The following is a 21,353-nucleotide window of genomic DNA, read 5'->3' as shown; positions in this document are numbered from 1 at the left end:
GTCCTGCTTATTATCTATAACTATAATTGGGTCAGACTAGAATATGCTTTTCAAGGTTGATCACAGCACTTTATGATGAGTATGAAATGATTTATGACGTAGAGGAGGTCGATCAAACATGGGATCAGAAATGAGAGAGATTAGGGAACAATATACGAGTGGCAATGGTTTTTGTATCTCATTTATCGTGTTTGCATTTATCAACATTGTCTTCAAGCTGCCAGAGTTTTCACCAACCACACAAATTTATTGAATAACAGTCTGAAGATCTTGGGTGTCGAGGACATGAATAGACTTGTTGGTGGCGCTTTGTGTCATCACCAAATAGTTTGAGTAGACTACAAGTAGAATCACGTATATCGTTAACTTAAATAACAAACAGCAAAAACACCAGGATATTAAATTAACTGATATTTTGGAGAGCGTTTGATTTTTTTGAAAGCTCATTATTTCTGCAGCAAAAATACAGTAACCCTTAGGGTAAATATGCGGTTACCCCAGGGGTAAGTTTATGCCCATCAATAGATGTTTTACATAAAATCAAAATAGTATCTGAAAGAACTGTCACTCAAATAATCGATTTACATAAGAATTGAAAACAAAGACCCATTCATCTATTGATTCATGTTAGGATCTGTTGATAATACACCACCATCAAAATTATACCCAAGAAACGAATTTCATCATAAACTTATTTGACACAACTCCTAAGATAAAGTAAAAAAGAGTTAATTTTTCCTTTTCGGGTAATATTGGTGGCAGTATATGGTGGGAAAGTATATGGCGGGAAAATGTAATAGTTCCATAGGGTGATGGTAGATGGCAGAAGCAGCATGTTATTGTGAGCCAGACTCATGGGTTACCATTTGTGATTTTAGCAGACAGGTTTCTCTGGCGCCAAAACTCCATTCTTGATTGCGCAAGGGTGACGTTGAGGAGATTATTCACGGTAATAGTTGCAGTGCATCTCTCTGTCCTGTCAAGATAATAATTCAGAGGTGGAAGGTGTCTGATCTGTGCAAGGTACACTGTCCAGTGTGTTCGGGCTGTTCTTGGGGCTCGCCATTACTATTTAAAGTTTATTGGTTTTCATTATTCAGGGAGACTGTATACACTACAGTGGGTTGTCATATCTTGCTTATATCAGAGGAAAAAAAAGGTGATTATCTTTATTCAGGTATAGAAACAATGGACATTGTTGTTACGCGAAGTTATCAAGTATATTTGAGAAATGTCTACACTGAGCAGGTGACTTTAACACCTGAAATGAGAAGTTGGTCGAGGAAAAATCATTTCTTATCCAATGAAATTGATTACCCTTTGTCTGACGACCATTTGTCCCCACACCAGGTGAAGGCTCTGAAGATCAGGGATAGTAATGTCAGGCTAAAGCTTGTCAGATAAAGCTTCATTTGTAATGGTAAAGATATTGCAGCCACAAGTAATAAAACTAATCTGCCTTAGCCCAAGACAAACCACCTAACTCAAATTAAGGTGTCTTAGCATAACGTAGTTTAACCAAGCATTATCAGACCAAAGCTAACTCAATCTGGTCCGGCACAAACCGACCTATGCTAACAGTTCAGCCAGTACTACTTACCATTTTGACCAATTTGGTTCAGGATATGGAGCTCTGGTTTTGGTGAATTTGCAGAGGGACTTGAATAGATTATCAGAATGGGCACGTACATGGAAAATGGAATTCAGCATAGATGAATGCACAATTCTTAATGTAGGTAAAGATCTGAACACTGATTACACACTGGACGATATTACTATTGGTAAAACAGAATGTGAAAGAGATTTAGGGGTGCCTGTGAGCGAGGATCTTAAGCCGCAGCACATTGTATTAAAGTGCGTGATCATGCTAATTGGATGGTAGGGTTCATTGATAGAACTGTTAGCAACAAAACTCCTTGAGTATTATTGCGACTTTATCTTGTGTTGGTGAGACCACATTTGGATTATGTGGTAAAGTTTTGAGCTCCATACTATGCAGTTGATAAAGATTGTTTAGAGAGAGTACAAAGGCAAATGAGAAAATTGATCCCTGGATTTGAAAATCTCACCTATAAATAAAGGTTGAAAAGACTGATTTTACACTCACTTAAGAAGAGGAGGACTAGAGGGGATATGTTTGAAGTTTTTGAATGGGTGAAGGGCATTGATAAAGATAACGTGAAAATAGTCTTGGAATAACGTCACCAGATAGGACAAAAGGCAATGGATTTAGATTAGAAAAAAATAGATTCAGGTCTGATATGGGTAAATATTGGTTTGGAAATAGGGTAGTAGATTTATGGAACAAGCTGCCAAGTACAGTAGTGGAAGCTAGGTCTTTAGGTAGCTTTAAACGAAGGTTGGATGTGTTTATGGGTTCACGCGGTTGGTTGTAGGGTGGACTGACTTAGGACCTGCCTAGCATATGGGTTCAAGTGGTTGGTTGTAGGGTGGACAGACACAGGACCTGCCTAGCATGGGCCGATAGGCCTCTTGCTGTATCCTCACTTCTTATGTTCTTAAGATATTACCTGGAGAATATCATCCACTTGCTTCCACCATAGATCTTGAGTTGAAGGTTTGTTCTTTAGGATGGGGACAAACTTGTAGAACCTATGGAATCAGATGTGAAATGAACTCTCTCAATGTACATAATTAGACATGTTGAGGACTAGATATACACAGAGTGTAGAGTAAAACCAGCCAGCATGATTTAGGCTGTATGTTTGCTGCCTTGGGGGGCAACTACTCTACAAACTGGCCTGGGAAGAACCCTGTCCTCATGACTCAGTGTATTACTCTATGACTTCACTAATAACATTGTCTCCTGTGAATGTGACCTCTTCAGTATTTACTTGGTCAGGTCAGGTCTTTAAAGGCATTGTTATTTGTACAGCTCTCTGACATAAGCCTATGTGTCTTGTGTCTCTCCTGAACTAGCATTTCTCCTCCCTAGTTAAATGTTCTCTGTTTGCTACCACCATCCCAATTGCCACCCTTGCATACACCTTACCAGGTGTGAACTTAATGTAAGACATAACTCAAGCATTCACTTCTTTGTTCCCCTTTGCCTTTGACAAGTCTTCAGCCACTTAATTCACCAGGGCCTTACAACCATTGAACAGACTGACTGACCAAAACATGTCACCCTCTTTCTTGAGAAACTCCTCAGCAAATTTATTTACTCCTACCACTGTATCACACTTCATCTTGCACTCTGTTTTCATTGTATTGTTTTTAAGAAAGAAAAATACACCTTTCAGAATCTTATTCAACCATTATAACCTTGACAATGATAATTTGCTAAATTTTCAGATGATGCTGCCTAGTAATGATGGGGAACCATTGCAGAAGAGAGTCAAGATGATGGGACCTGAATCAGATGAAAGAACTGTTAAGAATACACAAAATAATAATTCTTCTGCACATGTAGCGAATGGAGATAGGATAAGTACCAGGAGTTCAGTTGCAACCGGATCTTCCAGAATCACAACTGAAGGTGCATGTAAAGTGAAGAAAGAGAAAGATTTTGATCCATGTTTAATTAAAATGGAGGTAAGGTTATAATGAATTGAGACTGAAGTTCTTAAATGCAAATGAAAAGTCATTATTCAGGCCCTGGTACTCCAAGGCCTCTTCCACATCAGCTTTTCTTATTGGTTTCACTTTTCTTTCCCTTACTCCTGACAGTTAGATCGTTTGTCAGTCAGCCTTCATTTGTTGTCTCCATATGTCCAAACTTTTTCAGCACATTGTGGTTAGCTCTCTTATCAGAATTCACGTATTACAACGTATCTGTATTACATTGTCAACCCTTACACATTCAGCATGTCACACCATATATTGTTCGTAAGCATTTCATTTCCAACACATCGACCTTTTTCTTATCGTGTGTGTTCTACTCCCAAGATTCTCATAGAAATGTTTTTGCAGATAATTTAAGATCTTGAGGGAAGAAAAATTTAGGATTTCATCAAGGTGCAAGGGGACCTAGACAAATTCCAAAGTTCATTTGATTCCTTTTTGCCAAATATTAACCCATTTAAATGCAAAGCAGTGAGGATGGGGCACAGTATGAAGAAGGCCTTAATATGAATATTATCTAGAAGGATATAGGATGCAGGAATTTATATGTAGGAATGTTCTTGGACTCATCATCCTAACCTGTTGCTTGTCCCACTTTAGGAGAACAGTAAAGGAGCAAACTGTCTTCTGGCAAATTTCAGGATTGTATTCATGTACGTGGATAAGGAAACAGTCGGCAGACTGTCATTAGGCTAGAATTAGAAAACACTCCGGGATATGAGAAAAGATCGTACTGCTGGCTAGAAATGTCATAGGGAATTCTCTTGTGGATTGGCTCATACACCATTTGAAACTTTGTGAATAAAGTATTCCACATGGGATACCTGCTCACTAAAGAGTTAAACTGTGAAATTCATTGTAGTGCCCAATGGCCTTTAAAAAGAAATATAAGATTTTTTTATTCAAAAGTGATTTAGAACCAATTAAGAATATTTGTATTAAGTCAGCTTTTAACATTTTTCCTTCCAAGCTTGGTAGGTTGCAACTGTTTTCTCTTGGCTCTATCTGTCTTTTATTAGTCAAGGTAACCAAAACTGGACGCAATAGAAGTTGTACCTCTCTAATCTGGCACTTTGTGGTCTGGCAACTCCCATGATCCGGCACATTTTGAATCTACCCCCCTTAGTTATTAGTTTGTGGATTTGCCACCGGGATGTTGCTGTTAGCAGCACTAAGGTGCCAAAATCTGTTTACACTGCAGCCAAGCTAATTAACAGTCCTGTTAATTTCTTATATTCAGCTGTATTTTAGCCCATAAGGATGTCATGCAGAAGATGGTGCTAGTGCTAATGAGCCTAAGCATAAATCATTGTCTTTGCTTGAAAAGGTTGAGTTACTGAAAGTATTAGATAAAGGAACTTTTTTAAAGACTGTGTGAGTACTGTGAAATTGGATCGTCGACTGTGTATGACTTGGGGTCAATTTCTGTGGTCCGGCAGTGGCCAGGTCCCAAGGTTGCCAGATTAAAGAGGTACAGCCTGTACTGTGTTAAGTATGGGGATGTACCGCTGAAGAGTAGATTGAGGATTTTTCTTGAATTTGGTGCCCTTTCTGTGAAGCCATATATTTTGTTTACTCTTCCTCTGTTCTCTGTATACTTGTCTAAAGTCATTGGAGATATTTACACGTGTCTTTCCTGATTTACATTATGCAGGTCAGCTCACTCTAAGCTGTGCAAATGATGATATTAGAATTCACTTGCCACATATGAGCGCACTGTTTGTTCCTTAATCTTTTAGCCTTATACATTTATTTTTGTGAATAACACTACTAAAATCAGAAGGTGCCACACTTTCTGTAGAAAATGAGTGTGATCACCAAATGGATGAATTAATTCACTGGATAAGTATCTACAGAAATAGCCATATAAGTATCCACAGAATTTGCCTCATGATCTTTTTTTTAGGTGGTTCATAGGCTTGTGGACTGTTGTATCAAAGAGCTTGAATGATCAGAGTTGCAACAAAAAAGTTTGGTCCTAGACCAAACTTTGGAGGTAGAGATGAGCATCTAATAACAGTTTAAAGGAATATAGCTTAATGGTGATTCTTTCTGTACTCTGATCAGAAGCATTTAGATGAGTACAATGAATTTGTCTGATAACTTGAAAAAAGAACAAATTTTTTCCATCACCCTAAGGAGGAATTGGCGCCGGACTTTGTGGGTCTGTCAGACTATGAGCGTATGATACAACAAAACATTGCTGAGAAAAAGAAGCTCCTTGACTCCTTAGAAATCTTGAAGGTGAAAGATGAATTGATTGCAATGAAACCTCAGCCTGTCAAGAAAGCAACTTATAGAGGAATTGCTAAAGAACAGAAATCTGATGAACTGTAAGTGTTACTTTTAAATCTTAGTGGATGATTTCATATCAGATATTTAGTCAGTAATATTTGTTTGATACATCATGATATAGCTCAAGCTTTTCTGAATGGATTTTTATTCAAAATGAACTTATAGCTTTGTTTTATGAATTTAGTAAAATATTAGTATAGTTTTTGTGCATTACACATGACAGCTAGAGACATTGTGAGCAAATGTAGCTTTTTTTTTGTGTTTTCCTGGCACTACCTCGGTGAAGCATAGGTTAGCAGTGCTGTTTCGTGTGGGGCGGGGTGGTGCCTGGAATGGATGAAGGCAAGCAAATATGGATATGTGCATGTGGATATACCTATATGTCGGTGTATGTGTATTTATATATATGTATGTCCTTGTATATGCATTTATGTATAGATATGTGTATATGAGTGGATGGGCCATTTTTTGTTTTCTGGTGCTAGCTCACTGTCGCGGGAAACGGCAATCAAGTATAATAAACAAATATAGATAGATAGATGGTTTCCATCACAAGAGACAAATTACTCATCACTTCTGCGCTGGAATTTGTCATTTGAAGTCCACAGTCGAAGACACCGTAAGGCTCTTGGCCATATTTTGCATTACCACTTTTGCTTTTGTATAAACAGTGATAATTTGTTTGGGAATATCAAAAAGAAAAAAGTTGTATTCTTGACCATTCTACTTTATCTTCTGAAACGAATGTAGCTCAGGTTTGCTTCAGGTTTCACTCATAACAGGGCTGCTAACATTGCCACTACCAAGTGGATGGCTTGATTAATTGATACCCAGAATGTTGTTTACATTTGTTCAAAATGTATAGCTCGCTCATCACTTTCAAGTGATTGCTTGTGGTTATTAGGTCCAAAAGACGAATATGTGTCTAAGGAGAGGTATAAGTGATTTGTTTCAAATATGTATATTGTGATTGGTCCATATACGAATAAGTAACAAACTGAAGGCAAGCCAAAGCTGTAGCTGAGAAACTTAAGTAAGTGGGGCAGTTTCCTATGTGCTCAGTATAAACATGGAAGTTGAGGTATGAAGAACAAAAAATAGCCCTCTTGTTTCAGCAGCAACGGCAGGTGGTGGTATCCACCATTTTGAAGTTCAAGCACATTAATGGTGACAGGAGTCATGAAATTACTTCCTTGTCCAGAAAAGGTGAGGCGTGGATTGATGTAGACGCATGATTTAACTCAGTGTTTCTGTAGGACCAGAGGACCACATTTCATCTAAAGAGAGTATGGGAATATATCCAGACAAAGCAGGTTTTATTTTTTTCTTAATAGCAAAACTGCATTTCTATCATTTCTGTGATGATGTATATTTATATATATTTTTTTCTTCTATCCTTTGGGATAGGGAAGAAAGAATACTTCCTGCGTATTCCCTGTGTGTCGTAGAAGGCGACTAAAAGGGAAGGGAGCGGGTCGCTGGAAATCCTCCACTCTCGTTTATTTTTTAATTTTCCAAAAGAAGGAACAGAGAAGGGGGCCAGGTGAGGATATTCCCACAAATGCCCAGTCCTCTGTTCTTAACACTACCTTGCTAACACGGGAAGTGGCGAATAGTATGGAATTTTTTTTCTACTGTATTATACTTTATTGCCATTTCCCACGTCACCAAGGTAGTGCCAGGAAGCATACGAAGAATGACCCATCCACTTCTAAATGCATATATGTACATAAATGCATATAAACGCACATATACGTATACATATCAAAACATACATATATACACATGTACATATTCATACATGCTTACTGTCATCCATTTCATGTGTTTCCCGGCCCCACAGGAAACGGTATAGCTACCCCTTGCTTCAGTGAGGAGTGCCAGGAAAACAGACGAAAAAGGCTGCATTCGTTCACATTCAGTCTCTAGCTGTCATGTGTAATGCACTGAAACCACAGCTCCCTATCCACCACATCCAGGCCCCACAGACCTTTCCATGGTTTACCCCAGATGTTTCACATTCCCTGGTTCAGTCCATTGATAGCACATCGACCCCAGTATACCACATCATTCCAGTTCACTCTATTCCTTGCACACCTCTCACCCTCCTGCATGTTCAGGCCCTGATCACTCAAAACCTTTTTCACTCCATCCTTCCACCTCCAATTTGGACACTCCCTTCTTGTTCCCTTCACCTGTGACACATATACCATCTTTGTCAGTCTTTCCTCACTCATTCTATCCATATATCCAAACATTTCAACATAACCTCTTCTGCTCTCTCAACCACACACTTTTTATTACCACACATATCTCTTATCCTTTCATTACTTAATCGATCAAACCCCCTCACACCACCAATTGTCCTAAAACATTTCATTTCTAACACGTCCACCCTCCTCCATACAACCCTATCTATAGCCCATGGCTCAGAACCATATAACAATATTGGAACTATAATTCTTTTAATCATACCCATTTTTGCTCTCAAAGATATCAGTCTATCCTTCCACACATTATTTATAGCTGTCAGAACCTTCACCCCCTCCCCCACCCTGTGTTCCACTTCCATGGTTCCATCCGCTGTTAGGTCCACTCCCAGATGTCTAAAACACTTCACTTCCTCGTGTTTTTCTCCAAGCTAACTTTTTTTTTTTTTCAAACTATTCGCCATTTCCCGCATTAGCGAGGTAGCGTTAAGAACAGAGGACTGGGCCTTTGAGGGAATATCCTCACCTGGCCCCCTTCTCTGCTCCTTCTTTTGGAAAATTAAAAAAAAAAAAAATGAGAGGGGAGGATTTCCAGCCCCCCCCCGCTCCCTTCCCTTTTAGTCGTCTTCTACGACACGCAGGGACTACGTGGGAAGTATTCTTTCTCCCCTATCCCCAGGGATAAACTAACTCCAAGCTAACTTACATCCCAGTTAACTTGTCCCTCAACCCTACTGAATCTAATAACCTTGCTCTTATTCACATTTACTCTCAACTTTCTCCTTTCACACACTTTTCCGAACTTGATCACCATTTCCCGTGTCAGCGAGGTGGTGCCAGGAAACAGACGAAGAAACAATTTATGATGTAAGAATGGTGGCTGGATGGAACTGATTGACTGAGGACATGGCCGAGGCAGACCGCATACATAAATTGAAGAGTTTGTATAGTAGTTGAGAAGAGATGACACCCATGAGTATGGAACTTACTCTCTGTACAGTACAGATAGGTAATTACCAAAAGTGTATAGAGCAATAGTATAATTCAGCTTTGATGAAGAATTTTCATGCTGCTGCTCTATCTGCCTCTGAAACCTGTAGATAGTGCCACTTCTGAGTATTACAGTTCATCAGTTCAGTTACCATTGCCTTGAACTCTTATCATACATAAAAATTTGTTTTATGGAAATTTGTTGGGAAGGGATTATCTCATTTATAGTGCCCTAATTTTTAGTGCCATATCTTAAAAAGATTATGTCATTATTTGCTTCTTATTCATCAGTTATCTGTCGGCTAGGGAAAGAATTGTGAGATATTTTCCATAATTATTTTAAGTGCAGAAGCCTTTCATTATGTTATGTTACAATTTTCACAGAAAAGAAGGTTTTCTTTATTACCTTCATATTAATTGGGTATCTGATGGCTATGGAAAGCATAATGAGATATTTTCTGTGGTTTTTATCAATTATATCTATAGAATTGTCTCAAAATATTATATTACAATTTCAAAAGAAAAAGATTTTTGGCTCAAAAATTTTTGGTATTTTCCAACAGATTTGCTTGAAAACTTCAGTAGAAGCATTATTTTTCATGATGAATATGAATCTAGGGTTGAAATATTATTTTGGTGTCATTGAAATTATATTTGTTAGATCTTAAAAAGATTATGTCATTATTTGCTTCTTATTCATCAGTTATCTGTCGGCTAGGGAAAGAATTGTGAGATATTTTCCATAATTATTTTAAGTGCAGAAGCCTTTCATTATGTTATGTTACAATTTTCACAGAAAAGAAGGTTTTCTTTATTACCTTCATATTAATTGGGTATCTGATGGCTATGGAAAGCATAATGAGATATTTTCTGTGGTTTTTATCAATTATATCTATAGAATTGTCTCAAAATATTATATTACAATTTTAAAAGAAAAAGATTTTTGGCTCAAAAATTTTTGGTATTTTCCAACAGATTTGCTTGAAAACTTCAGTAGAAGCATTATTTTTCATGATGAATATGAATCTAGGGTTGAAATATTATTTTGGTGTCATTGAAATTATATTTGTTAGATCTTAAAAAGATTATGTCATTATTTGCTTCTTATTCATCAGTTATCTGTCGGCTAGGGAAAGAATTGTGAGATATTTTCCATAATTATTTTAAGTGCAGAAGCCTTTCATTATGTTATGTTACAATTTTCACAGAAAAGAAGGTTTTCTTTATTACCTTCATATTAATTGGGTATCTGATGGCTATGGAAAGCATAATGAGATATTTTCTGTGGTTTTTATCAATTATATCTATAGAATTGTCTCAAAATATTATATTACAATTTTAAAAGAAAAAGTTTTTTGGCTCAAAAATTTTTGGTAATTTTTCAAAGGGTAATAGATTATGATGAAAACCTTAGAAGAATGAATGATTTTCATGGTAAATATGAATCTGAGTTTGAAATACTGTTTGGGGATTATAAAGGGCTGTAGTTGAGTGATTAAACTTTGAAAGTAATGGCATTCGCATTATATTTGCTGGGTATTTGTTGGCATTAGTAACCATTACAGGATATCTTCCATTATTGTTTCAACAGTAGAAGCATTTCATAAAGTTATATTACACTTCTAAAAGAAAAAGTTTTGGGGGCTGAAAATTACCTGTGATTTTTGGTATTTTCCAACAGATTTGCTTGGAAACTTCAGTAGAAGCATTATTTTTCATGATGAATATGAATCTAGGGTTGAAATATTATTTTGGTGTCATTAGAATGTATGATTAGTCAATAGATTTTAAAATGATTGGGTCATTATTCATTTCATATTTATCAGTTATCATTTGGCTAGGGGAAGCATTTTAATATATTTTCCTTGATTTTTTAAGTGTAGAAACCTTTCTTTTTATTAAAATTTTGAAAGAAAACGTTTATTGTACCATAAATGAAAATATTTCTTGCCAATTTTGTTATTTTTCAGAGGGTAATTGATTTGATTGAAAACCTCAGTATTAGGACTATTTTTGTGCTAGATGCAAATCTGAGGTCATTAAAGGGTCAAAGGGTCAGTAAAGCCTGTAATTGATAGGTGCCTTTTTTTTATTAATGAGTCATTAGGGGAAGCATTTTGAGATATTTTCCTTGATTTTTTTTCATGTATAGAAACATTTCAAAATATTATGGTGCAGTCTTACAGGAAAAAGTATTTTTGGCTCAAAAATACCCTGCAATTTTTGGTATTATGTAAAGGATATTAGATTATCTTGAAAACATCATAAATAAGGATTGTTTATCATGCTAAATACGAATTTGGGATTGAAATATTGATTGGTCATCATGAAGGACTAAAATTAAGTGGTTACATTTTGAAATTAATGGCATTGTATTTGCTGGGTATCTGTCAGCAAGAATAAGCATTATGGAGTATTTTCCTAGAGTATTTTAACTATAAAAGCATTTCATAATGTTATATAAAACTTCTTAAAGAAAAAGCTTTGGGGGTAAGAAAATAATAAGAAAAATAAGAAAATAATAAGACCTGCAGTTTTTGGGTTTGAATATTGTTTTGGTCATTGAGGACTGTAATTGAGAGATTACATATGTATTTGAAATTAATGTCAATATTCACAATGTATTTGCTGGGTATCTCTCAATTATAATAAGCATTACAGGATATCTTCCAAGGGTATGTCGCCTATAAAAGCATTTCATAAAGTTATATTGCACTTCTAAAAGAAAATGTTTTTGGGGATAGAAAATACCCTAAAACTATTAATTACCTGCAATATTTGGTATTTTTCATAGAGTAATGTATTATATTGAAGACGTGAGAATTGACTATTTATTATGCTGAATACAAATCTGGGTTGAAATATTGTTTGGTCACTTTTAAGGATTGTAATTGAGTGATTACATTTTGAAATTAATGTCATTATTTGCATTATATTTTCTGGATATTTGTCAGCTAAAATAAGCATTATGTGGCATTTTTTAAGAGTATTTCACCATAGAAGCATTTCATAATTTTTTTTTTTTTAATTTTCCAAAAGAAGGAACAGAGGGGGCCAGGTGAGGATATTCCAAAAAAGGCCCAGTCCTCTGTTCTTAACGCTACCTTGCTAACGCGGGAAATGGCGAAGTTTAAAAGAAAAGAAAGAAAGATTTTCACATCTAAAAGAAGATAGTTTTTTGAGCTAGAAAAATAAGCATTATGTGGCATTTTTTAAGAGTATTTCACCCATAGAAGCATTTCATAATGTTATTTTCACTTCTAAAAGAAGATGGTTTTTTGAGCTAGAAAATACTCTTGAACTACTACAGATACACCACCAAATTTCCGGCAACTGATGGTTCGGCACCTCCTTTAGGTGGACAAAATTATGTGAGGGAACTTGAAACTACCGCGGCCACCAGACTAGTTTACTGGGCTGCCACAGATGGTGTTGTGTAAAGGGTGTGATTATTTACATTCTTTACACTGCACTTGTTGGTGGTGATACTGCAATTTTGTGAGCTTCTTAGCTTATTTTGCTTAAATTTAACCCTAGCTATGGCTTCTGAGACATATGAGACTGTCACTCATGGTGTCAAACATCAACACTAGTCCATATCAATCCAAGATAAAGTAGAAGTTGAAAAAATGGACCGTGGTGTTTTAGTGCGTAAGCTGTGTGACATCTACAGTATTGGTTCGTCACCTGTTTATGATATAAAGAAGCAAAGGGAGAAAATATTGAAAATCTGTGCAGACAAGGTTCCAAGAAGCAAATGAACAATTAGAAAAACTATGAAAGGTGGTAAGAGTACTGAGCATGATTGAGTGATGGAATGGTTTCGACAGCGTTGAAGTGATGGACTGGACTTGTCAGACAGCATGCTAATGAACCAGGCTAAGTTGTTCCAAAAGAACTTAAATTAAAACATGAGCATGACTATAGTGAAGGATGACTTCAAAGATTCAAGAAGCGTCATGAAATTTCCATGAATAAAGTGTGCAGAGAAAAGCGGTCTGCAAACCATGAAGGAGCTGCCGAGTATGTGGACGAATTTGTGAAACTCGTAGCTGATGAGCAATTCAGTCCTGAGCAGGTGTATAATGCTGACAAAACTGCATTATTCTGGCGATGCACACCTAGGAAAACACTAACAGAAGACCCCACACGATTCAAACAATCTAGGGACAGACTTACCATCTTAGGGTGCTCAAATGCGGCAGGTATGCACAGATGTAATAGCTGGTGATAGGAAAAAGTAAATGTCCCAGGGCCTTGAAAGGTGTTAACGTTTACCCAGTAACATACAGTTAAAATAACAATAACTGGATTACAACCTAGCTTCTCTTAGAATGGTTTGAAAAACTTTTTGTGCCAGAAGCCAGAGCTCACTGCACATCTCTAGGCCTACCAGAAGACTGCAAAATTCTTCTTATACATTTGCAATTAATTTTTTTATCTTGTTTAATTAATACCTGTGAGCTTGTTTCACTAATGTACTATTGTACAAGTACCTGTATTTCATTTATTTAATTTACATTTAGTATTTGTATAATTTAAATTTCTAGCAGTCCATGGTATACTTTAGATACATGGGAGATGTAAGATTAGTGGGTTAGAGGTGTGTTGATGAATTATTAATATGTGACCACGGTTGGCCCGGCAAAATGGTCAATCCAGCAAGGCTTTGGAACCAAGAGTGCCAGAAAATTGGCGGTGTACCTGTATTTTGAGATATTTTCTATGATTATTTTAATTGTAGAAGCCTTTCAATATATTATAGTACAATTATGGAAGAAAATGTATATTGTACTTAAAGATAATCTGAACTATTACCTACAATATTTGGTGATTTTTTTCAGAGTAATGGATTTGCTTGAAAACCTCAGTTTAAGGACTATTTTTATGCTGAATATGAACCTCTGGTTGAAATTTTGTTTAGGGGTCATTAAAGCATGTAATTAATGATTGCTTTTTGAATATTGTTTCGTTATTCACTCTGTATTAGTTTGGTATCCATTTTTTTTCCCCCCTAAGTATAGAAGTATTTCATAGTATCATATAATTCTTTACCAATACCTCTGTGAATGATTTTGGGTTCATGCCTTCCCCCCCTTTTTTTTTCTGAACTGCTTAGAAGCCAGGAGTTATTGGACTGATGACATCGTCTCAAAGGTGGTCCCTGGTTTGCCAAAGGCAGTTCCAGAATATAAGCAGCTGCTGCCTAATTGGTAGGATAGTGAACTAATTGGTAGGATAATGATGAGTGGGGCAAGCCAAAGTTTTCTGACCAGAAAGTTAGAGGGGTTGGGATGTCCTAACCCTGATTCTTTTAGAGAATGTCCAAGAGAATTTCTCATGCTTATTGGGACATCAACATAGAAAGAAAAGGCTTTTCAAATCCTGTAACTTACATGTTTTGAAACAATTACTCACATATTGTAAAGGTGGTATGAATAATTTTTTCAGGTCCTGCATCACTGATTGATTACTACAAGCCCCAAAACAGAGAGGAGTGTGAAATGTTTATTAGAGATATACAAGCAATGCCTGTCTGTGGAGAGGAAAGTTCTGTTTGGCGTGGCAACTTTTCCAGGTGGGTTTTTAGCTATGTGACTTTAGAATAAGTTTATTTCACCATCTCTTTGCTCTAGATACTTCACTTGCTATTGCACTGTAACATTTTTATATACATATATATGATTTGAGCTTTTCATTAAGATAATCAAATATAAAGTTATTGACTCCATGCTGGACTGTGGCAATGTTTGCAAGATATTGTGACATGGGGAGACCTCAATATGGAGGAATGGGGGAGTGAGGGAGTCTCCTGTGCCAGAAGTAGGGGGAGGAGGGAAATTGTTTGCTAGTTAACAAAGGTTTTCTCACCATCATACTATTGTGTTAGTAAGCTAATCTTTCTGCTTCTTTGAATGCTGGTATTTCCTTTTTGCATATAGAATACATTATGATTGTAAAGATATAAGGTTATTGGCTCTAGTGTGCTATTTGCTGGAAGAAGGTTGATGTAAGGAGACTGGAGATGGTGGTGTGGGAGTTCCCTGTGTAGCGCTGGGAGGAAAGCGCACCAGCTTCAAGGGCCAACACCACCACCACCTCCACCAAACTGTCATGTTAAGTAAGCATTGATCCACAATCTTTGTATGCTGATATTTTCTGTTTTCTGTTGTAAACATTCAGATTAACAAATATAACAGTATTGCCTTCAATCTTCTGTGTTGTATGATCAAAGGACATATGCCTAATGTCAACTTTGGCCCTAACCTTAGGCTTCACAAATGTTCATAGTGTATACATTATATAAAAAAGATGGGGTAGGCAGTGCTGTTTCACAAGGAGAAATGTGCTAGTTGGATGCCACAACATTATGTATTTTGAATGTTTTAGATAATAGTATAATAATTAAAGTCGATGTATTTTTATGTATTGAAAATTATTCCTGTTTAGGGATGTATCTTGTGAAATGGCAACAATGGGCTATTCACACTCTGGACTATGGCTCAAAATCAAAAATGCTGTTTGATTTTTTTTTTTTTTTTTTTTTTTTTTTTTTTTTTTAGGGTAAACTTGAGCTAAATTTGAGATGTGAGTTCTGAGCTAGATATCTGGGTGACTTCGTGTACTTTTCCATTTTGTTAGCAAGTAATACGTAACTCAAAGCCTGTTTTGATGTCACATAGTCTCATATCAATTACTCCAAGATCTGTCATTATAACTCCCATTATCTCCCTCAACACCAACACCAGCATCATACCCAAGCCAAACCTGCCAAAGCAGTGACAAAACCAGTAACACTGACTCAGAAATGTAAACTAGAATGTTATTTGAAAATGCATAGTAGGTAGGATCAAAGACAATCAGAAAGAGACCATTCCTCATTAGGAAAGTGTGAGAGAGGGAATTATTTTATTAAACTCTTCAAGTGACAGGTACAGTAAAATGATGGATAGAAAATTGGCTTCTCATAGATTCGTTTGGTTTGTGCTCTTTATGTTTGATGACATTAGTTCATTCAAGGTTTCCATCATGCATAATGAAAAGAACAGGCTCTGTATTTCTAACCAAATTGTGTCAAGGAAACTTTTCATGTCAAATGATTGTACCATGAAATTAAGCAAGATAGTACATATGATTTGATTTATGTTCTTTTTTAGATGCAAGCATCATAACATCTTTGAGGAGACACAGATCATACATGTCACCTGCAACTTGTAGGGCATGATCTCCATCCATGGGTTTATTGATGTGACCAGCATTGAAGAGAGGCTCCTGCAGCAAATTATATGCAAATTTCTCTGAAATCTTTCCTTCCTTTGCTTCAAAAAGGGAACTTCCCCTTCCTTTCTGGCCACATCATATTTTTGCATAATCGCTGCTCAGTACATACAGCCATAGTTGTCCAGTAATGGTTTGTAGGTCAGGATAACCAGCAGGTGATGGAGTGGCTTTGTAAGGTCAGCAACTGCAATGCCATAGATCATTTGAGCAAACATGGTTAAGACTTGGGAGCCGGCCAAGGGAAGAATACTAGAGTGGTTGATGGCACACACTAATGCTCTTTGGGAACTGTCCTTTGGCAAGCCTCAGCATGAAGAAAACCTTGTTGCTTCTATATAGGCAGGCTTCAGGCAGTGATTGAGAAGGGGGTGACCGGACATATTATTGAATAGTCAAATATTGAATATAACGATGTATTGTATGTTTGCTATTTGGTTGTCCTTTAAATCTAATGCAAAAGTATACCATGCTAAATACCTATAGTCTACCCTAGGAGAGATATATGAGTATTGACTACAGATGTAATGTGTATAAGTACAGATGTAATGTGTATAAGTGCCATGGAACATGGTGGATCCATTGTTGACATGAAGATCATGAACTTTGATCACATAACACAGCAGGTAGGAGACAATAATGTTATATTTGTTGATATTAATGTTAACAACAGCAAATAGGAAATATCAGTATCCACAGATTGTGGATCTTTGTTTGCTTAACATGATAGTATGGTGGTGTTGGTCCCATAAGTTAGTGTACCCTCCTCCAAACATGATCCTGGCACAAGGAACTCCGCCTCCTTCTAACCACCACCCCTGGTCTCCAGATGTGAACAACCTTGCAATCATCACCGCCATACAGCAGATAGCAAATTAGAGCCAATAACCAAATGTTATGATGTAAACTTTAATCTCTGAACTCTAATAGGTAGGTAGTAGCTGGTGAGCAGCCACTGACCAGGAGGTATATTACTGTTACTACCCACCTGGATGTTGGGAGGGTTAGTGATGGCTCCGTAGTGAATCAGCACTTTAGTGGTTGTCCAGCTGTCTTCTTTTTGCCTCACCTACACATGGATTGCTTGCATTTTGTCACAGACATATAAGCTCTTTGTCACATAATACTTGACAACACTTAACTCAACAATCATCTTTCTTGATTAGAATTTTCCTGCAGTGAGTGCTATGCACTTGCCTTGCCCTTTGGCAAAATGATAGGAACAATGAATAGAATAGGTGAGAACATTAGACAGCAGCATGAGGTAGAAACTTTGAGTAGAAGTAGGAGGTAGGAAAGGTGGAAGCCTCTGAAAACACTGCTAGAGTTGCCCCCTTCAAGTGGCCTGTTTAGGCTGAGGCTTTAAAGGCCAAAAAGTGACACTGGGGTTTTCCAGTTATGAAGACTCTTTTGCTATGGCCACCCCCTTGAGGGAGTTCCTAAAGGGAACAGGCATCAGAGATATAGTTAGATAAATAGATATAAAACTCTAAGCAAACAGTAAGTATCAGCATTCATAGAGACAGGAAGATTTGTTTACTAACAGTAGTTTGATGGTGGGATAACCTTTAACTAGTGATAAATGTTCCCCCTCCCCCTACTCCTAGCACAGAAGGTCCTGTCTTTCCCCCATCCCTCCACACTAAGTTCTTATGTCACACACTCCTTGCAAAACCACCACAGTACAGTATATAGTAGATAAAGTACAGTAACTTTACATTTGATAATCTTTAAAAAAAAAAAGTAGCCAGACAAGAACTATTCAATTCCATATACTATAATGTATACAAAAAATATTGTTGCCACATCTCATAGAATATGCCATCCATTGTATGAAGGAGAAATGTGGGCAACTGTACATTATAATTAGAGTATACAAGAATTTCATTATGTAATTTTTCAGTTTTGGAGAAAGGGAAGAAATTTTTAGTTTGAAGAAATACCCAAAACTACTGCCTTCATTTGTGTACTTTTTTCCTTGTTAAATGGATTTGCTTCAAAACCTCAGTAAAGGGCCCATTTTTCATGCTGAATGCAATTCTAGGGGTAAAATATTGCTTGAAGGCCAATGACTCCCATAATTAAACATTGAGCTATTACAGGATTAAAAGCTTTTATGAGAATTCGTTTCATATATATTTGGTATCTGTCAGGTTTAGGAGGCATTATGATATATTTTACATTATTATTTCAAAGATAATTCTTGTGCAGAAATATAGTTTAGGGGGCCCTTAAGTCCTGTATTTAAGCATTTAAATGTTTACAAGATCACTAGATTTTATGATTATCCTCTTCATATTTATTTGGTATCTGTCAGCCAAAGGAAGCATTTTGATATATTTTACATTATCCTTTCAAATATATAAACCTTTCATTATGTTATACTCGAGTAGTGAAACAAAACGTTTTTAGACCTGAATGTCTACTCTAACATGCAAAAAAATCTTTCTGTTTGTTTCTTTCACTGATTATTTATTACAGCAACATATATACTATGGTTCAAATATATATTTTCCCCTCATCAGATCGGATCCTCAGGAGGTCAGGTGTCTGATGTATGATAGTAACAAACTCAAAAATGTTTTGATTTTTTGCAATATACTTCATTAGCTCTTGCTCTGATTTGCTTTCCTCAGTTTAAGTTAAGAAATATGATTTAATTATGCATTTATTTTATTTAGATATTTTATACTTAGTTGCAGTCTCCCGTGTTAGCGAAGTAGTGCAAGGAAACAGACGAAAGAATGGCCCAACCCACCCACATACACATGTATATGCATAAACAGCCACACAGGCATATATACATACCTATACATTTCAACGTATACATACTTGTACGTACTCAGACACATACATACTGTTACAAACATGTGTGTCTGCCCCAACATGTTGGTTTATATATGTAGGCCTTCATCCATTCCCGCCACCACCCCACCACACATGAAATGGCACCCCTCACTTCCCCCGCATGCACGTGAGGTAGCGCTAGGAAAAGACAACAAAGGCCACATTCGTTCACACTTGTCATGTATTTATGCATTTGTTTTTTACTGGACATGAATAACAGTAGAAGGAGGCATTCTTGTCTGCCAATCACCATGTCCGTTACGAATGAAAACATGCTGAGCTCATTTGTTCATGAAAGTAGGCTGTATACTATATGTTTACTACATCTGAATTGCCAGATATTGCTCCTTTCCTCTAGAGACTGTCAAGAAACTTATGTCCATAACTGTACATTCCAAGAGGTTAGAGGGTTGAAGAAAAGGGATACAGTTCTGTCTTCAAATTACCAAAAGCACCAAAAAATAAGCCACAAGATGAAAGGTAACATAAACTGAAAATACAGTCTTTAGAGATATTAAGAAAATCTAGCAGTATTGATACAACATAAGTACATGGTTTGAAGTGCACAGAGATCCAGTAATCAGAGATGTTATCACAGTAATGAAGGGAAAATTTTATTGAGAATTGGTCATTTGAACACATATATGCAGCCTGATAGTGTCATTAAAGCCATGAGTGGCTGTAAATTCTTGGTGTTGCCAAAGTAAAAGTGGAGCACTGATTAGGAGAAAAAGATCATAGGGATGATATTTCTTTGACTTACATAGTACTTTCCCTTTTTTCTTGTCTTTTCAGCAGGTCATTTTTTTTCTTGTGGACAATTTCCTCTCACATATGATACGTTTCAAATCTACTCCTCGGTGATATTTGTGAATATTTGCTCTTTGTATATTAGTTGATTATTTTCTTTGTCATGGTAAGGCTTTTATTCTCAAATGTTATAAAATTTCCAAAGTGTATATTTTAAGTGTTGACTTTTTCCAGAGTGCTCCAGAGAATGAAGAAAATGAAAATTAGTACAGAACTTGTTGCTAAGGTCGTACCCGAGCGGACTTTTGCTGCACAAATCCACCCTTCACTAGACAAGATCCTGGTGCTTGTTGGTAGTAAATGGGGTGAATTAGGTAAGACACCAAAAATTCTTCTTTTTATAGACAACCACACACTCATAATTTGAAGTTTATCATAGGCTTCATTGATTTATACCTTTATATATATAGATAAGTTTTACATTAGTAAAATTTACTTTTTCCATAAAGCAGTCCATATGCTCTATTTACTCCCACTTCCAGTCTGTAGTAGATTATTCTGTGGGTACTCAAAAGTGGTTGACAAGGAGCCTCTGTACACAGTTTAAGCTGTTTCAGTCTTTCCTGGTACTTCGTATACTCAAGTCCATTTATTTTACTTGTAAAGTGTTTCTAAACTCTCTGATTTGTTATTTTTCTTTGCAGCAATGGTGATCTTATAGCTTGGGAGTATTCACTTTTATTTCTTTTATGTCATAATCACCATTTCCTGCATTAGCAAGGTTGTGCCAGGAACAGGCGAAGAAAGGCCACATTTGCTGATTTCCATTCTCTAGCTGTTAGATGCATTGCATTGAAACCACAGCTCCCTATCCACAGCCGGGCCTTGCAGATCTTTCCATGGTTTACCCCAGTTGCTTCATATGCCCTGGTTTAGTCCATTGACAGCATGTTGATCCCATTACGCCACATCTTTCCAGTTCACTCTATCCCATGCACATGTTTCACCTTCTTGCATGTTCAGACCCCAATCACCCAAAATCTTTTTCACCCCATCCATCCATCTCCAGTTTGGTTATCCTCTTCTTGTTCCCTGCACTTCTGACACCTATATCCTCTTTGTTAACCTTTCCTCACTCATTCTATCGTTATATTCAAACCATTTCAGCACACCCTCTTTCGCTCTTTTAACCACAGTCTTTTCATTACCACACGTGTCGTACCTTTTCATTATATGCGTGATTGAACCACCTCACACTGTATATGGTCCTCAAACATTTCATTGCCAATACATCCACCTTCCTTTGCACATCATCATCTATAACCTATGCCTCTTATCTATATTGTATTGTTGGGACTGCTATACTTCAAACATAACCATTTTTGCTCTCCCAGATAA

At 36.7% G+C, this 21,353-nt stretch overlaps 1 protein-coding gene across 1 annotated transcript in view; it reads left to right on the top strand.

The window, feature by feature from the left end:
• The first annotated feature begins 819 nt into the window (after window positions 1-819).
• The window catches only part of LOC139750643 (WD repeat-containing protein 76-like), a 38,758-nt gene continuing 18,224 nt past the window's right edge, over window positions 820-21,353 (top strand). Inside the window, exons 1-6 of the mRNA XM_071665319.1 lie at window positions 820-949; window positions 3,316-3,555; window positions 5,725-5,918; window positions 11,103-11,134; window positions 14,532-14,658; window positions 20,190-20,329. Coding sequence (XP_071521420.1) covers window positions 3,316-3,555; window positions 5,725-5,918; window positions 11,103-11,134; window positions 14,532-14,658; window positions 20,190-20,329 — 733 coding nt within the window. The 5' untranslated portion in view covers window positions 820-949. The remainder of the gene's footprint in view (window positions 950-3,315; window positions 3,556-5,724; window positions 5,919-11,102; window positions 11,135-14,531; window positions 14,659-20,189; window positions 20,330-21,353) is intronic.

The sequence above is a fragment of the Panulirus ornatus genome, chromosome 10, assembly GCF_036320965.1.
Source record: "Panulirus ornatus isolate Po-2019 chromosome 10, ASM3632096v1, whole genome shotgun sequence".
In the NCBI taxonomy this organism is placed as follows: Eukaryota; Metazoa; Arthropoda; class Malacostraca; order Decapoda; family Palinuridae; genus Panulirus; species Panulirus ornatus.
Note: the sequence above shows the minus strand (reverse complement) of the source record. Positions and strands in the feature narration are given on the sequence as shown.